This window comes from Trachurus japonicus, chromosome 24 (assembly GCF_045865225.1).
Source record: "Trachurus japonicus isolate A0001 chromosome 24, Traja_1.0".
NCBI lineage: Eukaryota > Metazoa > Chordata > Actinopteri > Carangiformes > Carangidae > Trachurus > Trachurus japonicus.
Genome location: NC_140930.1, coordinates 6365359 through 6383461, shown reverse-complemented (window position 1 = coordinate 6383461; position 18103 = coordinate 6365359). Strand labels below are relative to the sequence as shown.

The 18103-nt window shown below is 43.2% G+C and overlaps 2 protein-coding genes across 2 annotated transcripts in view; one reads left to right on the top strand and one right to left on the bottom strand.

The window, feature by feature from the left end:
• The window catches only part of LOC146961252 (cleavage and polyadenylation specificity factor subunit 3-like), a 21095-nt gene extending 6940 nt beyond the window's left edge, over positions 1-14155 (bottom strand). Inside the window, exons 1-9 of the mRNA XM_085771696.1 lie at positions 14142-14155; positions 13767-13944; positions 7962-8051; positions 7693-7843; positions 5741-5916; positions 4897-5055; positions 4042-4188; positions 1236-1388; positions 73-181 (exon numbers count right to left, since the gene is read on the bottom strand). Coding sequence (XP_085627822.1) covers positions 73-181; positions 1236-1388; positions 4042-4188; positions 4897-5055; positions 5741-5916; positions 7693-7843; positions 7962-8051; positions 13767-13944; positions 14142-14155 — 1177 coding nt within the window. The remainder of the gene's footprint in view (positions 1-72; positions 182-1235; positions 1389-4041; positions 4189-4896; positions 5056-5740; positions 5917-7692; positions 7844-7961; positions 8052-13766; positions 13945-14141) is intronic.
• Positions 14156-14290: 135 nt separating this feature from the next.
• Positions 14291-17365, top strand: LOC146961251 (disintegrin and metalloproteinase domain-containing protein 17-like). The gene is made up of 6 exons (XM_085771695.1): positions 14291-14441; positions 14548-14678; positions 15392-15559; positions 15857-15913; positions 16883-17089; positions 17168-17365. The coding sequence occupies exons 1-6, from the start codon at positions 14291-14293 to the stop codon at positions 17363-17365; spliced, it is 912 nt and encodes a 303-aa protein (XP_085627821.1).
• The last annotated feature ends 738 nt before the right edge of the window (positions 17366-18103 follow it).

Genomic DNA, 18103 nt, shown 5'->3' with positions numbered 1-18103 from the left:
ATACACACACACACACACACACACACACACACACACACACACACACACACACACACACACACGCAGACTGACTGGAGAGGTCGGACGGCGTCAGGATGTGGTAACTGAAGTTTCTCTTCACCAGGATCCCGGAGACTCTCTGACCCTGAGAGCACTTCTCATCCGCCAGCACGCCCATCACCTGCAGCACAGCACAGCGGAGCAAAGCATGCTGGGAGTTAACAACACGGCCCACACCAATACAACAACACACACACACACAACACCAGTGTTGGGTAGTAACGCGTTATTAGTAACGCCGTTACGTAACGCCGTTACTTTTTTCAGTAACTAATAACGTAACGCGTTGTTTTTTTAAATCAGTAACTCCGTTATCGTTACCAGACGCTGCGTTACTCCGTTCCTTTCCGTTCCTTTGGTGAGGTTTTACAGCGGCACACACTTCCCATTACATTGTAGCGATCAATAAAGTTTCATTGAATTGAAAGAAAGACAGAGCACACTGCAACACTGTGAAAAACAGCGCTTGGTGGCCGCCCTCTAGCGTCCCACACGTAATCAAACACGCTCCATGAAGAGGACTGGGCAGGTCAGGTCAGGGCATGACGGCGAGCTAAGGTAACGTAGCTAACGCAGCATCCGAGACCGAAGCTGTGTGTCAGTTCAGGCTGCAGCCCCTGAACTGGGGCACAGCTCCAGAGTCACAGCGAGACACAAGCACCCACTCCACCGAGCAGCAGCGGTTAGAGTCCGACAGACGGACGCCTGAAACGGTAAACACAGCTGATCGATCGAAAGAAATTACCGCTGGAGTGAATTTAGTACTTTCCGTGATTAAATCGGGTTCTTGAACGTAACTCGGTCAAAGTAGTATCCTCAAGATGTTTGCAGTTCTGTCATGCTGCTGTAGGCTACATGCTGACATCATGCTGCATGATGATGATGATAAAATTTTAAAGATAAAAAACGTTTTTTCATCAGCATCAGTACAGAACTGAAATGATGTTAGAGGGGAATTCAATCAACCTTTATTTAATGGGAGCATTGGGGAAAAAAAACGTTTTAAAGTAACGAAAAAGTTACTTTCTCAGTAACGCATTACTTTTTGGTTAAAGTAACTGAGTTACTAACTGAGTTACTTTTTTAATGAAGTAACTAGTAACTGTAACTAGTTACTATTTTCCAATAACTAGCACAACACTGCACAACACACACACACACAGACACACACACACCTTGGCCAGTTTCTCTCCTCTAAAGTTCAGCGTCACGGCTTCAGTGTTTCGCGGGTTGTGGACTTCGATGTGAACCTCGTCGTTGTCTTCGTACTCTCGGATCAGAGCCGCCTTCAGCCGGGCCATCTCGTTCTGCTCGCCGTGCACCAGGATCTACACACACACACACACACACACACACACACACACACACACACACACACACACACACACACACAAACTGCATTAAAGAGGGACACTGCAGGTGAATAGGGAAAAAAAATAAACCAACAGATTTCACCATGAAACTTCCCAAGTTTATCACTTACATTAAGACAAATATTTTTTGTATTACAAGTAGGGCTGCAGCTATCGAATATTTTAGTAATCGAGTACTCTACTGATAATTACATCGATTAATCGAGTAATCGGATAAAACGTATTTTTGCTTGGTTAAAGAGCAATTATGAATACACAAGAGAAAATAACATATTTCACTTAAAGCAGAAGTAAGTGGTCCGGTCGTTTTGGCTAATGCTGCGTTCCAGGCAGGCTTTTGAAATCGTAAATTACAGCTTCAAGTCACAACTTACGACTTTGTAGCGTTCCAGGCAACCCACTCGTGTTTCTCCGACCTGTTTTACCGGTGAAAGTCACTATAACGGCCACTCGTAACTTCTGACCCGTGAACTCGTACCAGATCGAACTGGTACGACTTCACGGTCGGAAAAATACGAGTTTCCTTGAACGCACCATAACAGTCCTCGTCGCTACGTCACCACATTCACGGCGTCCCTTGGCTGCACACACAGCCCTGCATGCCGTTCTCTCTCCTCATTGGATAAAAACTGTAGGATACGATAAATGTTTTCTCCTGGGCTCAGAGCAGAGCAGAGTGACTGACAGACCCGTGTTTCAGACCAAACACTCTATGTAAGTGATTGCTGTCGGAAGATATAACTATTTAAGACTTATATTAACACAAATATATCACTTACTTCTGCTTTAATAATGAATGACCAATTGGTTTCCTTTTGTAGAATCAACTGTTTTTATTTCTTAAATTCACAAGCAAGTATTTTCTGGTCTTGAAACATTACCAAAGAGGCGACTGCTAACATAAATAAGAATAAATAAAACACAAATAAAAATAAATAAAATAAAATTACTTTCAAGATATCAAAAATGTTTTCTGCGGAGATGCTGCAATATGGAAGACGTGCTGTTGTGGTATGCAAGGGCCGTGTTACAACGAATACACGTCACAGTGTTCTCCTTTCTGTTCAGTCGGAAATGCTCCTACACTTTCGACATTTTCTGTCTTTTTATATCGCCTTTTTCCTTCTGTTTCATCATTGCTATTTCTCCTCGCCTCTGCCATTTTCCAGCTCCCTCAGTCAAACACCCGTACGTCCCAGGTACGTCCGCTTCCTCCTCCTCCTCCTCTCTTCCCCGGTCCCCCCCCCCCCCGCAACCCCCGCATGCCGTGGGGGCCCCGCCCCCGCCCGTTAAGCCGGGTTTCTACCGAATGAACGGTCTTTTTTTTTTTTTTTTTTTTATTACACCGCAACATATGGTTCACGTTAGAGCACTCTAGTTCACGTCATGATAACTTCTGTATTTTGGCCATTCAAGCTTCCATAGTCCTTTTCTTTGTTTGATATTTCAAGAGACTTTGGGTAAGTAGCCTAACCATGGATAGCTCCTAGGCAGGATTGTTCTGCTGTGATGTTGCCACCGTCACCCCCCCTCATCGCAGCCATCGCGGCCATCGCCAGCCGTCATCCACGGCGGACGGCCGCGGGGGGGGGGGGCGTGCACGGTTACGTTCATAGGTTACGTTACGGCGCACGTTGTGCCACATTGACTAGTCCGTGCGGCCGCTTGAACTACAATTAAATTAACGATTCCTCGAGGCAGAAAAAAATCCTCGGACCATTTTTTGTAATCGAGGTACTCGAATTACTCGAGGAATCGTTTCAGCCCTAATTACAAGTTTTGTCAAGTTTTATGTTTAAATATGTAAATGAGGCAATATATGCGCTAATTTGCATACATTTCCAGAACCGAAATCTGAACAATGGATAAAGAACCTTTCAAAATTCTTGTTTTATTTTGTTGACATATTAGAGTCAGAAGTTTTTACAGAGGAGGATTTTGGATATGTCTTTGTATCACTCTGTAAATGAGAAAATACTGTCACCAAGTTTCTCCATGTTTTTATGAATAAAATGTTGTATAAATCAGGCTGTGGATGATATATCAACAATCCCCTCAGGAAAAGCCTTCAGAATATAGAAAGGGATCAAACTGGAAGGTTTGGTGTCTGTAAGTGCTGCTGAAGTGGAGATTTCGGGTCCAGAGTCTGAGGAAAAACTCATTTTGAGAAAACGGCCTTTAAAGACTTGTACTGTAAAATTCCATAGATCATTAATGTGAATCGCACTTTTACGATTGGTCGCGGATACGGAGGAAACGACAATTTTTGGATCCACATAATTGTTCAGGAGAGAGAGGGAGCTTTACAGTGATACCTGACATAACTTTTGGTGAATTTAGGAGAAATCTACTGATGAAAGAGACAAAATGAAGTAAAATAAAAAAAACCTTAATGTGGATTTTCTACCATTTCTTTCCACTTTTCTGAGAGAAAAATATCCCAAAATCTCAAAATTGATCAGTGCATGAAAAAACAGTGTTTTTGCCTGTTAGTGTGTCGCATTAAACCCAAAGGATCCAGGAACATCGCTTTGTGGATTTAATTAAATAGTGTGGATTTAAATAGTGTGTGTCTGTGTGTGTGTGTGTGTGTGTGTGTTGTTTTTACCACGTGCGGCGGTTTGAGCGCCCGGATGAACTCGCTGGTCTGCTGGTAGTCGGTGTGAGCGGAGAAGGAGATGTAGTCGACCGACATCTTGAGAGGAAGCTTCTGTCCCGACATGGTGGCGATCTCATCAGGCTCCGTCATGATGTGCTGCAACACACACACACACACACACACACACACACACACACAGTACATTAAATAACCTGTGTGAAAAGTTTCATCATTTAAAATAATATAAAAATATTATTAAAAGTTCATTAAATCCCAGCAGCACTTGAACGCAACACGACACACTCTTCTGATCGGTCCTACGTCGTTAACACAGGCGTCTGTCACAGATTCAGATTCTTGTTACGCAGCCACATTAAACTCAACATTATCAATAAAACTGACCGGACTGATCCAATACTGGGAATATCTATCGATGCCGATCAATAATATAATTTAAATAAGAGTCTTATTTCTGGTTTTTATTCAGATACACACACACTGTAAAAGATTTTGTTTCAGCAATTACACTGTTCTCAGTCAGAGTTATTTGTGTTGCTGTTCTTGCCATCGCAGTTATTATCTCCAAACTATAAGATACCGATTAAAGGAGAAGTTATGAATAAAGAAAGATGCATTTGGGGCAGACAAACTAATTTTACAGCTGTTATTGTCTATTTTTATTTATTGCTGTGATTGTTTATTTGATTTCACTCTCTCACTCTCTGTTGTTCTTATCTTGTCTCCAAAAGTGAACACAGACCTGACATTTCTAAAACCAGTGGAGGAAACGTTTCACTTCCGGTGATAATAATTTTTTTTAAAAACTGCAGAAGGGACCCGAGGTGTCGCAGGTTCGATTCCCACCTTGGCGAGCGTCCCCTCCACGCAGTAGCCGGCGATGATGACGCCGTTCCTCTTGTCCGTGCACCAGCTCTCAAACAGCTCCCGGGACAAACCGCTCTGCATCATGCCGGGCGACGCCATCACCACGCTGGGCCCGATGTCGTCGAAGTGGTCCATGCTCTGACACACACACACACACACACACACACACACACACACACACACACACACACACACACACACACACACACACGTCAGAAAACAAACGACAACGACAATGGAAACAGGCAATAGCATACATAGGGTTGCAAAATATCGGGTATCGGGTAATATCGGAAACTTTCTATGGGAATAAACAGGAATAAATCCAAAATTTACAAAATTGAAGGTTGGCCCTTAATAAGCAATTAGTAATATTTTACTCAACATTCATGTTTTTGTTGTTCAGTAAAATAGCTGATTGTTCATACAAGAATTAAAACTTGATAAAGTTCTACTCACAAATAAATCTGTTGAAATGTCATGTTTTTTTAAATTGTATTGTTATTTTGCATGGATGTCTGCTTATGACGAAACAAAATATTTACATTTATGTTTGGATATGATACAGTTTGTTTAAATTACCCCAAATTTCCAGTTAATCCCCATAAATTCCCATAATTTCCCATAATTCTCATGGATATTTTCCAATTTGGAATAAAAAACTGGAAATTTTCCGCCCCTTTGCAACCCTAAGCATACACAATGTATACACTGACAATACACTGACCAAAACAGACAAAACAGAAAACAAAGGACAGAACAAACCTGACGACACAATAAAACAGGACAGAAAAGTAAAAACAAAAACAAAAACAAAACAAACCTTCAGGTTGCTGATGTGCTTGAAGACGAAGGGGTTGTTGATGTTGATGGCCTTGCGGATCTTGTCGTTCATGGCGTTGATGTAGGTCTGGTACACGGCCATGCACTTCCTGGCCAGAGACGAAGCGTAGAAGATCGGGATGTCGTGGAGCTCCGGGTGGTTCTGCCAGTACTCGTCTGGTCCACACACACACACACACAAATAAAGTTAATGAACCTACTGCTATGAGTATAGGGATTTATTTATTTATTTATTTATTTGGTTCATTTTGGGCATGTCACACATGACCGAAAGGGAAAGCGGGAGAAGCAAAAGCTTATCTAGTCCCGCCCCCAATACTCACATATTCATTTTTTCTGCATGTTACATTATGGCAATGGACCAATTTGCCAAAATGTTGAACTATCCCTTTAAGGTAAAAATCTTGCATAGTTCCTCTTTAAAGGTATAGTATGTAGGAATTCCCCCCATCTAGCGGTGCGGTTGCATATCTGAACGTATTCTTTATGTTGCATTCAGGTGAAATCGGGCAGACGTCAGACAGACAACAGACGCTGCATGTAACAGGATAAACAAGCGTCTATGTAAACAAGTGGTCTGCCAGCACGAGGCAAAACAATACAGGCGTAGCAATATGTTGTCATGGTGATGTCGTATTGTTTACCCGACCCACGTTTTACCGTCTTTCTCTCGTGGAGTAAAATGACATCCGGTTTGTTTGCCGACGGCCGTCTGCCTGACTGCACCTGAATGCAACACCAGTGCCTCCGTCCTTCCTCACACTACACAGTGGCAGGGCCGTTGTATAGGGGAGAAAGGTGATGATAATTCTAGGGGCCCAGCGCCCAGTGGGGCCCATAAAAAACCCCAGTAGTCTAATCTTTGTATGACTGATTTATTCTGTGTAAGACCCTGACTAATACTCATAGTACACTGTAAAAACTCAACATCTTTCCAAGAATATTTGTCTTATTTCTTGTCCAAATGTCTCATTTCTAGTCAAAGCTAATCTCTTTCCACTTAAAATAAGACTCATAACCTAAAAATTAACTTGTTTTTAGATAATTTTCACTTGTTTCAAACTAATTTTCACTTGAAATAAGTAGAAAAATCTGCCAGTGAAAGCAAGTTTTTTGTGCTTGTAATAAGGAAGAAAAACTTGTTCCACTATCAGATTTTTTCTACTTATTCCAAGTGAAAATATGCTTGAAAGAAGTAAAAAGTGTCTAAAAACAAGCTGCTTTTAATATGATGAGTCTTATTTTAAGTATAATGATATTTGTTTTGACTAGAAATTACATTTTGACTAGAAATAAGACAAATATTCTTGGTAAGATACTTGGGTTTTTGCAGTGTAATGTTGCATTAGCATCAAAACAAGGTAGGCTACTAGGCTAAATAAAAAATGATAATACATACGTAGTCTAAGAAAAAAAACTGGAAAAGTTAGGGGGAGGGGCCCACTTTAGTATTCTTTAAGGGGGCCCAGAATTCCTAGCAACGGCCCTGCACAGTGGTGACAGTTTTAACAGGCCGAGCCGACAGCTCCGCTGAGTTTCCGTGGTTACCTACGGTCACGATGCAACATGGCCGCCTCGGTTCGGTGCGTCGCCCACTCATGTATTTGTAACGACTTGTAACAACTCATTCTAAGGTACGAGAAAGCTTTCATTTGTATGCGGGTGTGATTCGACTTCAGTGAAATACGTATTTATGAAAGTAATATTTGATTTTTGCTACTAAAAAGCCAAATAAGTTACACACTGGGGCTTTAACGAGTGTGTATGGTGAATTAAAATGTTTCTGTGTGATCCATAGACAGAAACACGTCCCTTAGTTTAATCTTGTAAATAAAACTTGAAGCCTGAATTTATTTTTCCCTCAGCTGAAGGGAAAGCGCCACTCTTAGGTCGCCGTGCGTCGTCATGGCGTCGTTGTTGCCGTGGTCTCACCGAGGATGAGCAGCAGCTCCTGCGCTCGGCCCAGAGCGAACACGGGGATCAGACATCGACCTTCTCTGTTGACGATGTCGTGGACCGTGTTGCAGAACCGAGCCTCTCGCTCCTCCCGCTTCTCGTGGATGTGAGTCCCGTAGGTCGACTCCTGACACACACACACACACACACACACACACACACACACACACACACACAGGTTCAATGTTAAGTGTCTGTGCTCTGTGTTTAAATAAAGATTGAACAGGTTGAACGGCTCCACTCACGGTGATGAGGATGTCTGGTTTGACGCTGGGGATCTCCGCCGCCATCAAGTGTCTGTCCTCCTGACGGGAGAAGTCTCCTGTGTACAACAACTACACACACACACACACACACACACACACACACACACACACACACACACACACACACACACACACAGGGATGCAAACGGGTCAGGACCAAAAAAGAGAGGTATTGTCTGGCGGGGGGGGGCTCACCATTAACAATATCACAGAAAAGTCAATTTCCAGTAGTTCAACCCCAACCAAGTATTGAGTGCATATAGATGGACAGTTTTCAGAAGGCCAACATTTCTATATTAAAAATGCTTTAAAAAAATAAAAACCATTGCAATATTTCAATTTTGGAGATACTGATTTTTAGGTCTTCACTGAATGTTAGTCATAATTATTACTATTAAAATAAACTGAATAAATAAAGACATGGGATGTTTCATTCAGTGTGTAATGGACATATAGGCCTATATAATGTGTTAGTTTCACTTTAATTGAACACATTCTACATGGCGGAGGCGACGTCTTTCCACTTAGGGCTTCCTTCACCTCTGAAACGGGGCAGAGCTCCGTGGAAACACCTGCCTGACACAGCAACGTAGGGAACCGTGCACGTCCGTGGAGCTGTGCGCCGCGGACGTGCACGGGGGGAAAAAACGGCGTCACCGCTTTGGGTAACGTGCGTGCATGTCGCGCGTCTACATTGGAGGTCGGCTGTTATCAGTATAATCAGAGACCATGAATGAGTTCGCCTCACGTGATTGTCACTGTCAGCCTGTTAGAAAAACATTTTACTGACCCCAGCTGAGACGCTGAGACCCCCCCCCCCTCAAAACAAAAACTCTTCGGATCTGAACGATTCACACAAGTCACCTAATTGACCCTTCGCGTAAGCCCCGCCCCCTTGGTTACTGTTGCTACGCCGGGCAAGCTTTCACTCCCAGCCATGCTCCTGGCAGTATTTGGTATCGATTTCAAAGGAAATATCAGCAAATTTCTGGATAAACTGTTCTGAGATAATAGAGAGAAGAAATCACAAAGAGCATTCATAGTTTTCAGTGACGTGACTCGCGCAGGAGGATAAAACATCTGTTCAACGACACGACTGGACAATGTACAGAGCAGCAGTAAGGACCGGTAATTTTACCGTCTATCAACCCACCAAGACTTAGGTCATCTCACTGGTCATGAAACGTTGTCAAACTCTAAGTTTTTGGGCGATTGTGAACCACATACAGTTTTCGCTGCTGTTTTGTTTTCTCCCACCGCTGTATCAGTCAGTGAAAGCAGTCCCTGCCTGGAGGATCCCTCGCCTAAAAGCCCAGGTAAAAGCCCTAAAAGTACAGCTGTCATTTCGGAGGTGAACATATGGTTTTCCCCATATCTACACTTGCTCAAGTCGAAAAAAAAAGTCCGCTCATATCTGAACATCTCTATATTGCTTCTGCCGCCGCCGCCGCCGCCGTAGTAGCAGCAGCAGCAACAACATCCTTCTCTACAAACAAATGTTTTTCGTCCTAGTCTCAAAATGTGTCCACAAAAGCAAACGTAATGACTCACTGCTGAAAGCTTGCCAGGCCTGTAGTTACGGTTGCTAACGTAGGATTGGACAATAGCCGTTTGTGGGAGGAGTTGGCGAAGGGTCAATTGGTCATGAAAAAAGCGAGTTTCGCTTTTCGGCGCGCTGTTTGCATCCCTGTGTGATGTTCAGGGACAGTCAGGACAGTCTGAGGACTGACAGCTCTGAGGTTGAAGTTTATATTAATGCACCATGACACTGTGGCAGGTCTCTGTACTAGGGATGTGAATCTTTGGGTGGCTCACGATTCGATTCCGACTTTTAGGGTCACGATTCGATTCAAAATCGATTTTCGATTCAACCGATTCTTGATTTTCTTTTTGCGATTTTTAGTTTGCTTTATTAACACCAGACCATGTGAAAACGTTGAATGATGATGATGTCTACAGACTATTATATCAGAAGCCATATTTCCCCCCCAAAAATGCACATCACATGTTTCAGATTTATTCAGCAGCAATATATTCGAACCATTTTAAAGTAAACTGCTACATGAAGCTGATTTTATAGGCTACTCTCTTTTCAAAAGCCTGGACTGAAGGATGTGAATATTTGGGTGTCTCTTCGATTCAAAATCAGTTCTCATGCACATGCACATGGACATGTAGCCTATCACCTGTAACAAAGGCTGCTAAAAAAAAAAAAAAAAAAAGAGACGGCACTCTGCTCTCAGGCCAGCTCACCTGCAGCCTGTCTGCAGCGCCACAGAGGAGCTGTCAGAGCTGCTGCTGCTGCTGGTCCTCTCTCTTCAGCCTGCTGTTTGGCTGCACTTTGTATGAGTTTAAAAAAGTGAAGATCTAACGTCACCTGAGCACCGATCAGCTGATCCAGAGCGCAGTGGATGTGGCTGCTCACACCGTGTCCTAACTGGATGCGACGCGAACGAGCGTCCGACAATCGCGTCACATCTGACGCTCTCTGTCCACACTGAATCCGTGCGTCTGTGGGAATGGAAGCACATCAGCTGTGCGCTCGCCCGCTCGACAGACTGGAGACGTAACTACCCGGTTAAAAGATGGGTGAATTGTGCCTTTTAAACAGAAAACAAGTTTCTTGAAATATAGAGCCAACAGCAAGTTGTCTCTATAGTGTAGGAACACGAGTTGTAAAAAACATAATGCAGGGTTTTCTGTAACATTATAAGACGGCGCACCGCCCCCCGCCCAAGATGAATGAAGAGGCTATTAAAAAAAAAAAAAAGTCCGCTAGTCTCCTTGAAGCGGCTGTTATGTGTCTCTCTCTGGCGGTGTCAGCTGATGTGCACATCTGCAGCAACCCAAACAAATGCACATGTTACTGTTGACTGGCTCTATTCCAGCCACATGATTGGTTCGACGCGGTGGAAATCTCATTATCATTGGTTATTTGTATTGTCTGCCAAAACATGGATGAATGAAACATATCGACCACGTCTCATATTTCTATTGAGGAAAAGTTATTTCACAATTTATAGACACAACACCGACAAGCACTGAGAGCCGCATGTTGCAGTGACGTTATATAGCCGACGAAAAGGTGCAACTTGCCACTTAACTTCTTGTCGATGTATTATTTGCGGGGGCTTTCGGGGGATCTGCTGACGGTGGAGGATCTGGGACTGATTCACTGTGGACCACCACCAGTCTGATCAGGTCCATCACAGCACAGCAGCTGCAGCACTGCCCCGCTGTCACATTACTCTCGCGTATCAGCTCAATCTGTTTACATTAAACCGACATCAGGAGAATAATGAGAATTATGATTAAAAATATATTTGTTTCGAATTTTGGCCCCTGGATCATGATTTTTCGCATTCTTGGTTAAAAAAAAAAAAATCCTCTAAAAAAAAAGACAGTTGGGATGCATAATGTGTCTCATAACAGTATACTGTGCGTCACGCTAGGGGTCGGTGGTGTTTTATTCTAGGGGTCGGTGGCGGCTGTGAGACAGCAGCGGCTCCACGGTGAGGGGGGGGGGGGGGGCAGCTTCTGCTCACCTGACTCTGTGCAGCTTCTTCATTAAATCCAAACAGTCCGACACAGCGACGCACTGCTCCTTTGACTCTAAAGTCTCTGTAGCTCATCAGCCCGGAACTCGCCGACATGGATCAGAAGCGACGGCGGCGTTTGGCCTCAGTGTCTCGGACTTCCAGAGCAGCTACAGCGCAGCGTTGTGACCTCAACCATGGTTGATGAGAGCAGAAATGTTGTTGTAGGCCTGTGCATATTCTCATTTGTCCAGGTCATAGTATTTCAAAGGAGGTTAAATCGAAAGCAACTGGACTTATACTGAGTCTCCAGACCAGTTAGTTGGACCAGTCCCAGCCTGGTCAGATGCTACATGAACTGATGAAGCCTCTTGGATGAGAGGTGAAACGTCTTCCTAGACAAATAACTAAGTCCAGTTGAACCTGCTTTGAAAAAAAAAAAAAGTTGTTGGCGGGCTCGTGAATTTTTTTTTGACACGAGTCAAAAAGAGCGTCAAACCGCGTATCTCGCGTTTGGTCGCGCGTCACAACTCGAGCGAAAAAAAAGCGTTCCTCGTGTTTGGTGGGAAGCCCCTTGTGGGCCCCTTGTGGGTCTTCCCACCAAACACGATGAAATAGACGAAGACGCGAAGGTCCCGTCGCCCAAAAAGAATCGCGTGTATTGCGTCGCAAAAAAAAAAAGTCGCGTCTACCGCGTCGCGCGCCTAATCGCGTCTCGCGCCTAATCGCGTCTTTGCGTTACGGCCTTTTACACCGCGGACGTAACGAATAAACGGTGACGGTGTGAACGAACAACATAGAACAGGACCAGACGTGGCGTTGTTTCCTCTTTTCACCGACAGCTCCACTCTCCCTTACTTACACTAACTACTGTTATTGTTGAGGCCAGAGAATTGTGGGATTTGTAGTTTTTGACCAATCGCAGGTTGTGCTCTTTCTTTTTGTGATTTTCCTGGTTCACACATGTATTTTTTTTTAGGGGCAAATGCGAGTGAAATGCTCGTCCATGGTGGGCATAAGAAAATTTAAGACCTGTCTAAAATGATTTAAGACTTGAACACAATAATTCAACAAATTTAAGACATTTTAAGGCCTAAAATTTAGATTTTCAAATTTTAGACTTTTTAAGACCCCGTGGATACCCTGTTATTTCATATAAAAGTTTAAGTGCATGCATATTTTATGATGCTGTGTATTTCAGGTGTAGGTTAATATACACACACCTCAGGAGGCCTGTTGACTGGTTAAAACAAGGTAATCAGTAGATGGGAATTAACTTCAGATTTAGTCACGGATCACCTTCAAACTCTCCTTGTCATGATATTTGAATTAATTATACATCAACACCAGCATATATAGGATTAACACAACATACAAATGAATAAAATGATCTAAAAGTATACATTTGTTTATTATTAATTGGATTATTCAACAAAATGTTAAAATTATAAAACCATCCTTCAACTTAAAGCCCGAGGCGACGTCTTTAAACAGTTTATTTTGCTCATCAAATGAAGAGAAATTGACTCTGGAGCCTGAAGTCTGTGATTATTGATTAGGATTTTCAATCAATCACTTTTTAATCAAAACACAGCTGCGTTTTAATCTTCACTGTTTCTGCTCCAACTAAGATAAATAAATCATAATAACATCTGTTCTTTGTCGCAGCAGAGAGAGTGAATCACTGCGATTCATATGTTTATAATTTACATAATGTGATATTATGTGATAATGAAGTTTAGGTGAAGAGGTGCATTCTGGGAAATATTTTTTGTGAGTTGATGAAATTACTTATCAATATGCGCTTCCATTTAGACATGATGACGATAAAGTGCAGGACAACACGGTGTTAAAAACAGTTTCTTTTTTTAAAAGGATTTGTATTTCCATGCTTTTATTTTGAAGGGATGCTGCATGTTTTAGAAGCCTTACTTCTGATTTCCTGTTTGTCAGACTCAGTTTATTGATCTGGTCACATCGATTATTGATTGAAATGTTAAATTTTTCTAATTTATTTACTTTACGTGTACATACTTTCTTTTCTTTGTCTTGTTTATTTGATGTTTGTTTATTTTATTTCATGCTCTTATATCTTATGTTTTGTATTTATTTATATTTACAAGTTTACTATTTGCCTTATTGGTTTGTACATCGATTTATTTGCAAAATAAAGTAAAAAAGCAAAAAACAAAACACCAACAGAGGGTTGAACAGCTGAGTCATGTGAGTGGCGGTGAGCGTCCGTTACCTTGACGCCGGCGATCTCGATCATGAACATGGCGGCGCCCAGCACGTGTCCGGCGTGGTAACACCAGAACTTGATGCCGGCCACTTCCTTCACCTCGTGGAAGTTGATGGTCTCGATCTTCTCCATGCTGTCCTCCAGGTCCGTCTCCGTGTAGAGCATGTCGTCTGCCGAGATGTTACTGTCACACACACACACACACACACACACACACACACACGCAGCATCAACACACTGCTGTGTCACAGCTCCACCTGAGCGACAGGCAGCATCACTCCCTCTCTCTTTGTCAGCTGTAAAGTGACTGAGTGTGAGAGTCTGTGAGGGTCCAGATACTATAAACATGGATGGAACAGCACCTACCCACTTTCATGTTACCTTGACAACAACATGTTGACTAATAATTTACAGTTTACTTTCAGAAGCACAAGGTGTGTGAGGGACAGACTCACAACAACAGATGCTCTTGGATCAGATCTGATCAAATCATCTAACAATAACCAAAAAACTACTGTGTGTGTGTTGTTATGTGTGTTGTGACAGGAAACAGCAGCGAGTGTCCTCCTCCTGAAAACGCTCCCGATAAGACGGCGTGTCTGGACAGCGGCGAGTGTCTGGACGGGGAGTGCGTTCCTTTCTGTCAGGCCGTCCTGAAGCTGCAGCCCTGCGCCTGCAACGGTAACGACCACACCGGCGTGAGACCAAGGTGGTGGTGGTGGTGGTGGTGATGATGATGATGATGCATCCGTCTCAGTCTTGTATCTGTTCCCTCTCGTCTCTATAGAAACCAACGCGTCGTGCAGAGTCTGCTGCCGGAGCACCAGCGGCATCTGCGCCCCCTACCAGGACAAGACGGGCAACTTCCTGTTCCTGCGTAAAGGGAAACCCTGCACCGTGGGCTTCTGTGACGGAGCGGTGAGTGGAAACACACACACACACACACACACGGCAGCTTTAAAACACATTGAAGACAAACTTCTAGCTCAACTACTATGAGTGTGAAAACTATTTATTTGGAACTGAGTTTAGCTGTAATCACAAAGAAATGGCTTAAACCATCTGTTGATGAATGGTATGACATCACACTCATTCCAAATTTGAAGACATCTGAAAGCATTGGAAAGGTATATTTCCCTGAAAAGCCCCTCTTTTGTTTAAGTTTTTGGTTAATTATTTATTTCCTTGTGTTATTATAATAGAAAACACCCCATGTTCACGTGTTATTATATAAAATGCTTTGTAAAAGGGGGAAACCCCCCCCCCAAAAAAAACACATTAAAGACAAGCGGGATGTGAGTGTGTGTAGGTGGGTTTACATGGAGACTTTTTCCTCTTTCTGATTGAATCCTTTCTGAATGAGTCTTTCAGGTCAACTGTTTACATGATTTGATTTTATTGTTTTATACTTTTGATCGATTTAAGAAAAGGTTTATTCTGCCTCTGTGAAACCGAATGAAACTTGATTTGGTTTGGGCTTGTTTGTTGTGATTGAGCTGTTTATATGGAGCATTTTCATTCAGTTTGGACTCTAAACCGAATCTAATCTGAATATTTGGCTCCATGTAAACAAAGCTTGTGTGTGTATGTGTGTGTGTGTGTGTGTGTGTGTGTGTGTGTGTCTCCTGCAGGGGAAGTGCATGAAGCAGGTGCAGGACGTGGTGGAGCGTCTGTGGGACTTCATCGACAAACTGGACATCAACACGTTTGGGAAGTTTCTGGCCGACAACATCGTGGGGTCGGTGGTGGCGTTCTCTCTGCTCTTCTGGGTTCCTATCAGCATCCTGGTCCACTGTGTGGTGAGTCGCTCCGTTCTGTCTCTGTCAGGAACTAAACTACACACTGTCACACTGTCTGACTGACGCGTTACAGAGATGTATTACGACTAATACTAAGGGATTAAGGTGCTACAGCCAGAATCTGAAGATGATAAAGTCTTTCCTGTCTTTAGTCTGTATAGATCAGGTGGACAGTCATTTAAATATATATTTTATAAGATGTGCAGAGATTAGTTTAGTTTACTCTTGTCTTTTGTCTTTTCTTCTGTGAACAACCTCCTTCAGGATTAATAAAGTTTCTTTATCTTCTTCTCTCAGGACAAGAAGCTGGATAAACAATACGAGCAAACCACAAAGTCTCTGTTCTTCCCCAGTGTGAGTATCTGATTGTGTGTATTTTAGGGATGTCACAATTACTTGTTTTTCACAATTAATGTAATGAAATTGCAGCAAAAGGAGGAAATATGTCTGATACGAATCATTACCTGGGAGAATGGAGGCTCTCTGCCTTCCACCTAGCGTCTCTTGGCTGAAAACCAACCTTGTAAGATCAGAGCCTCCGACCCGGTGTCCCAGCTCTCGTCTCTGCGGCACCGCCACACAAACGTAACCCGTAATCTCTTGTTTATGACAGATAAGACTACACAGATATAAACATGGTAACATGGTAGATGATAAATAACCTTATCCACCGCTCCATGGATTGATTTCTCACCGGCTTAATTGTTGAAAACAAACGCACATGGAGGAGAGGAGGGTTAGAGACACAGAGGAGGAGAGAGTTCATCTTTAACCATCAAACTAGGGATGTCACGATTACTTATTGTCACAATTCCTCGTGGTATTAAACGCCACAAGTAATCTATCGTAAAGATTTCTAAATACTGTCACTCTCCAAAAAAGATTATATCGGAACCGTATCGGCAGATGTAGCGCCAAAGTAAAGGTAAATGCACAGATACTGGTCCATTTACCTCACGTAACATTAAATTGGTAGGAATTTAAATGTCAGTGTGCCATTTGTAATAATAAAATGTAAAAAATTATTAAAATAAACTCAAACATTTGGTATAGATGACAATTAATGACTTCAATATTTCAAATACTTCCTCTGGGGGAGTAATAATTGGTCCTATATTAATGATACTTAAAATATTTTGTGTATATTATCAATAATGTAGTTATATTTTGACTATATTTGATTTTACACATTCATATATAGTGTTGTGAAATTAATTAATGCATAATAATCGTGGTAATCGTACTACCGTGATTATTTATCCAAGAAAATTTATAATCGTGACATCCCTACACCAACTCAACTGACTCTGTTCATTTTCCCAGAATGCCGAGCTCCTGAGCAGCCTGGAGTCTGCGTCCGTCCGGATCTTCAAGCCTCCGACCTTCCCGACCACCAACCTGCGCTTCCAGCCGTCCGGTCCGCAGCAGACCAGCACGCCGCCGGTCTCCGGCTTCGGCTTCGGCCCCGGTCCAGACTCCTGCTGTCATCATCCTCCTCTTCCTCCTCACCATCCTCCTCCTCCTCCTGCGGTGGCGGCCCCTCCCCCTCCCCCTCCCCCTCCTCCCCCTCCCCCTCCTCTGGACTCCCCCCGCATGGCCACCATCCAGGAGGACCCGAGCTTCGACTCCCACCTGGACGAGGAGGCGCTGCAGGAGGCGTTCGGCCGCCCGGCGCAGCGCTCGGAGCAGCGGCGGCGCTCCTTCGAGGACCTGACGGAGACGAGCGCGGTGAGTCGCAGCGAGAAGGCGCTGATGTTCCGGCTGCAGAGGCAACACCAGATCGACACCAAGGAGACGCAGTGCTGAGGGACGGACGGGACGGGACGGACGGTGCCCGGTTTGTCCCGCTCACGTCCTCCTGTGCTGGTTTCACAAACTTTTACGACTTTTTTTATTTTTTATTTTCTTAAAGCGGCTCCGTCCTGAAGCCGCCGCACTGACGCTTTGTTGCTGCAGCAGATCTCAGTCTGATCACATCGAGACACATTCAATCAGAAAAACGTTTTTAATTAATTTAATTACAATCAGAGTTCAACCGATTATCGACCGATATTTCCCTTTTTTTTTTTGATAATCGATATCGGCCGTTTTTTTTCACCGATAACCAATAAAATAAATGTATTTTTAAACGCATAAACGCACTCCTTTGGCTCTAACGAAGCCGTCTCTCTTGGCTGTTTAACAATGTCCCAAAGGTTTTCACAGTGAACAAAACAGAAACAAACTGTTGACTGTATTCAGTCTGATCCCTGGTGTGTTATTTTTAAATTCTGACACCAAAGTTTTCATTTTTACTGCAAATGAATATCGGTTAAATATCGGTTTCCTTGATTACTAATGATCGGTATCAGTATCGACCCTGATAAAACCATGAGTTGATCCCTAATTATAATAAGAAAAAGAAAAAGAAACAAAACGTCTCCTTCCAGTCGTCGTCCTGTGTGGTCAGACCGTGGTTTCAAATCGCTGCTCCGTCCGTCCTCTCCGCGTCTCTTTAACGTCCTTTAGTGACTCGAACTAACATATTGTCCTGTTGAAGCTGTG

What these genes read in the sequence shown, in the direction of transcription:
- LOC146961251 (XM_085771695.1), top strand. Translation starts at nt 14,291, where the DNA reads ATGTGTGTTGTGACAGGAAACAGCAGCGAGTGTCCTCCTCCTGAAAAC. An exon ending in GCAGCCCTGCGCCTGCAACG is followed by an intron (nt 14,442 to 14,547) that starts GTAACGACCACA and finishes TCGTCTCTATAG; the next exon opens with AAACCAACGCGTCGTGCAGA. An exon ending in TGGGCTTCTGTGACGGAGCG is followed by an intron (nt 14,679 to 15,391) that starts GTGAGTGGAAAC and finishes TGTCTCCTGCAG; the next exon opens with GGGAAGTGCATGAAGCAGGT.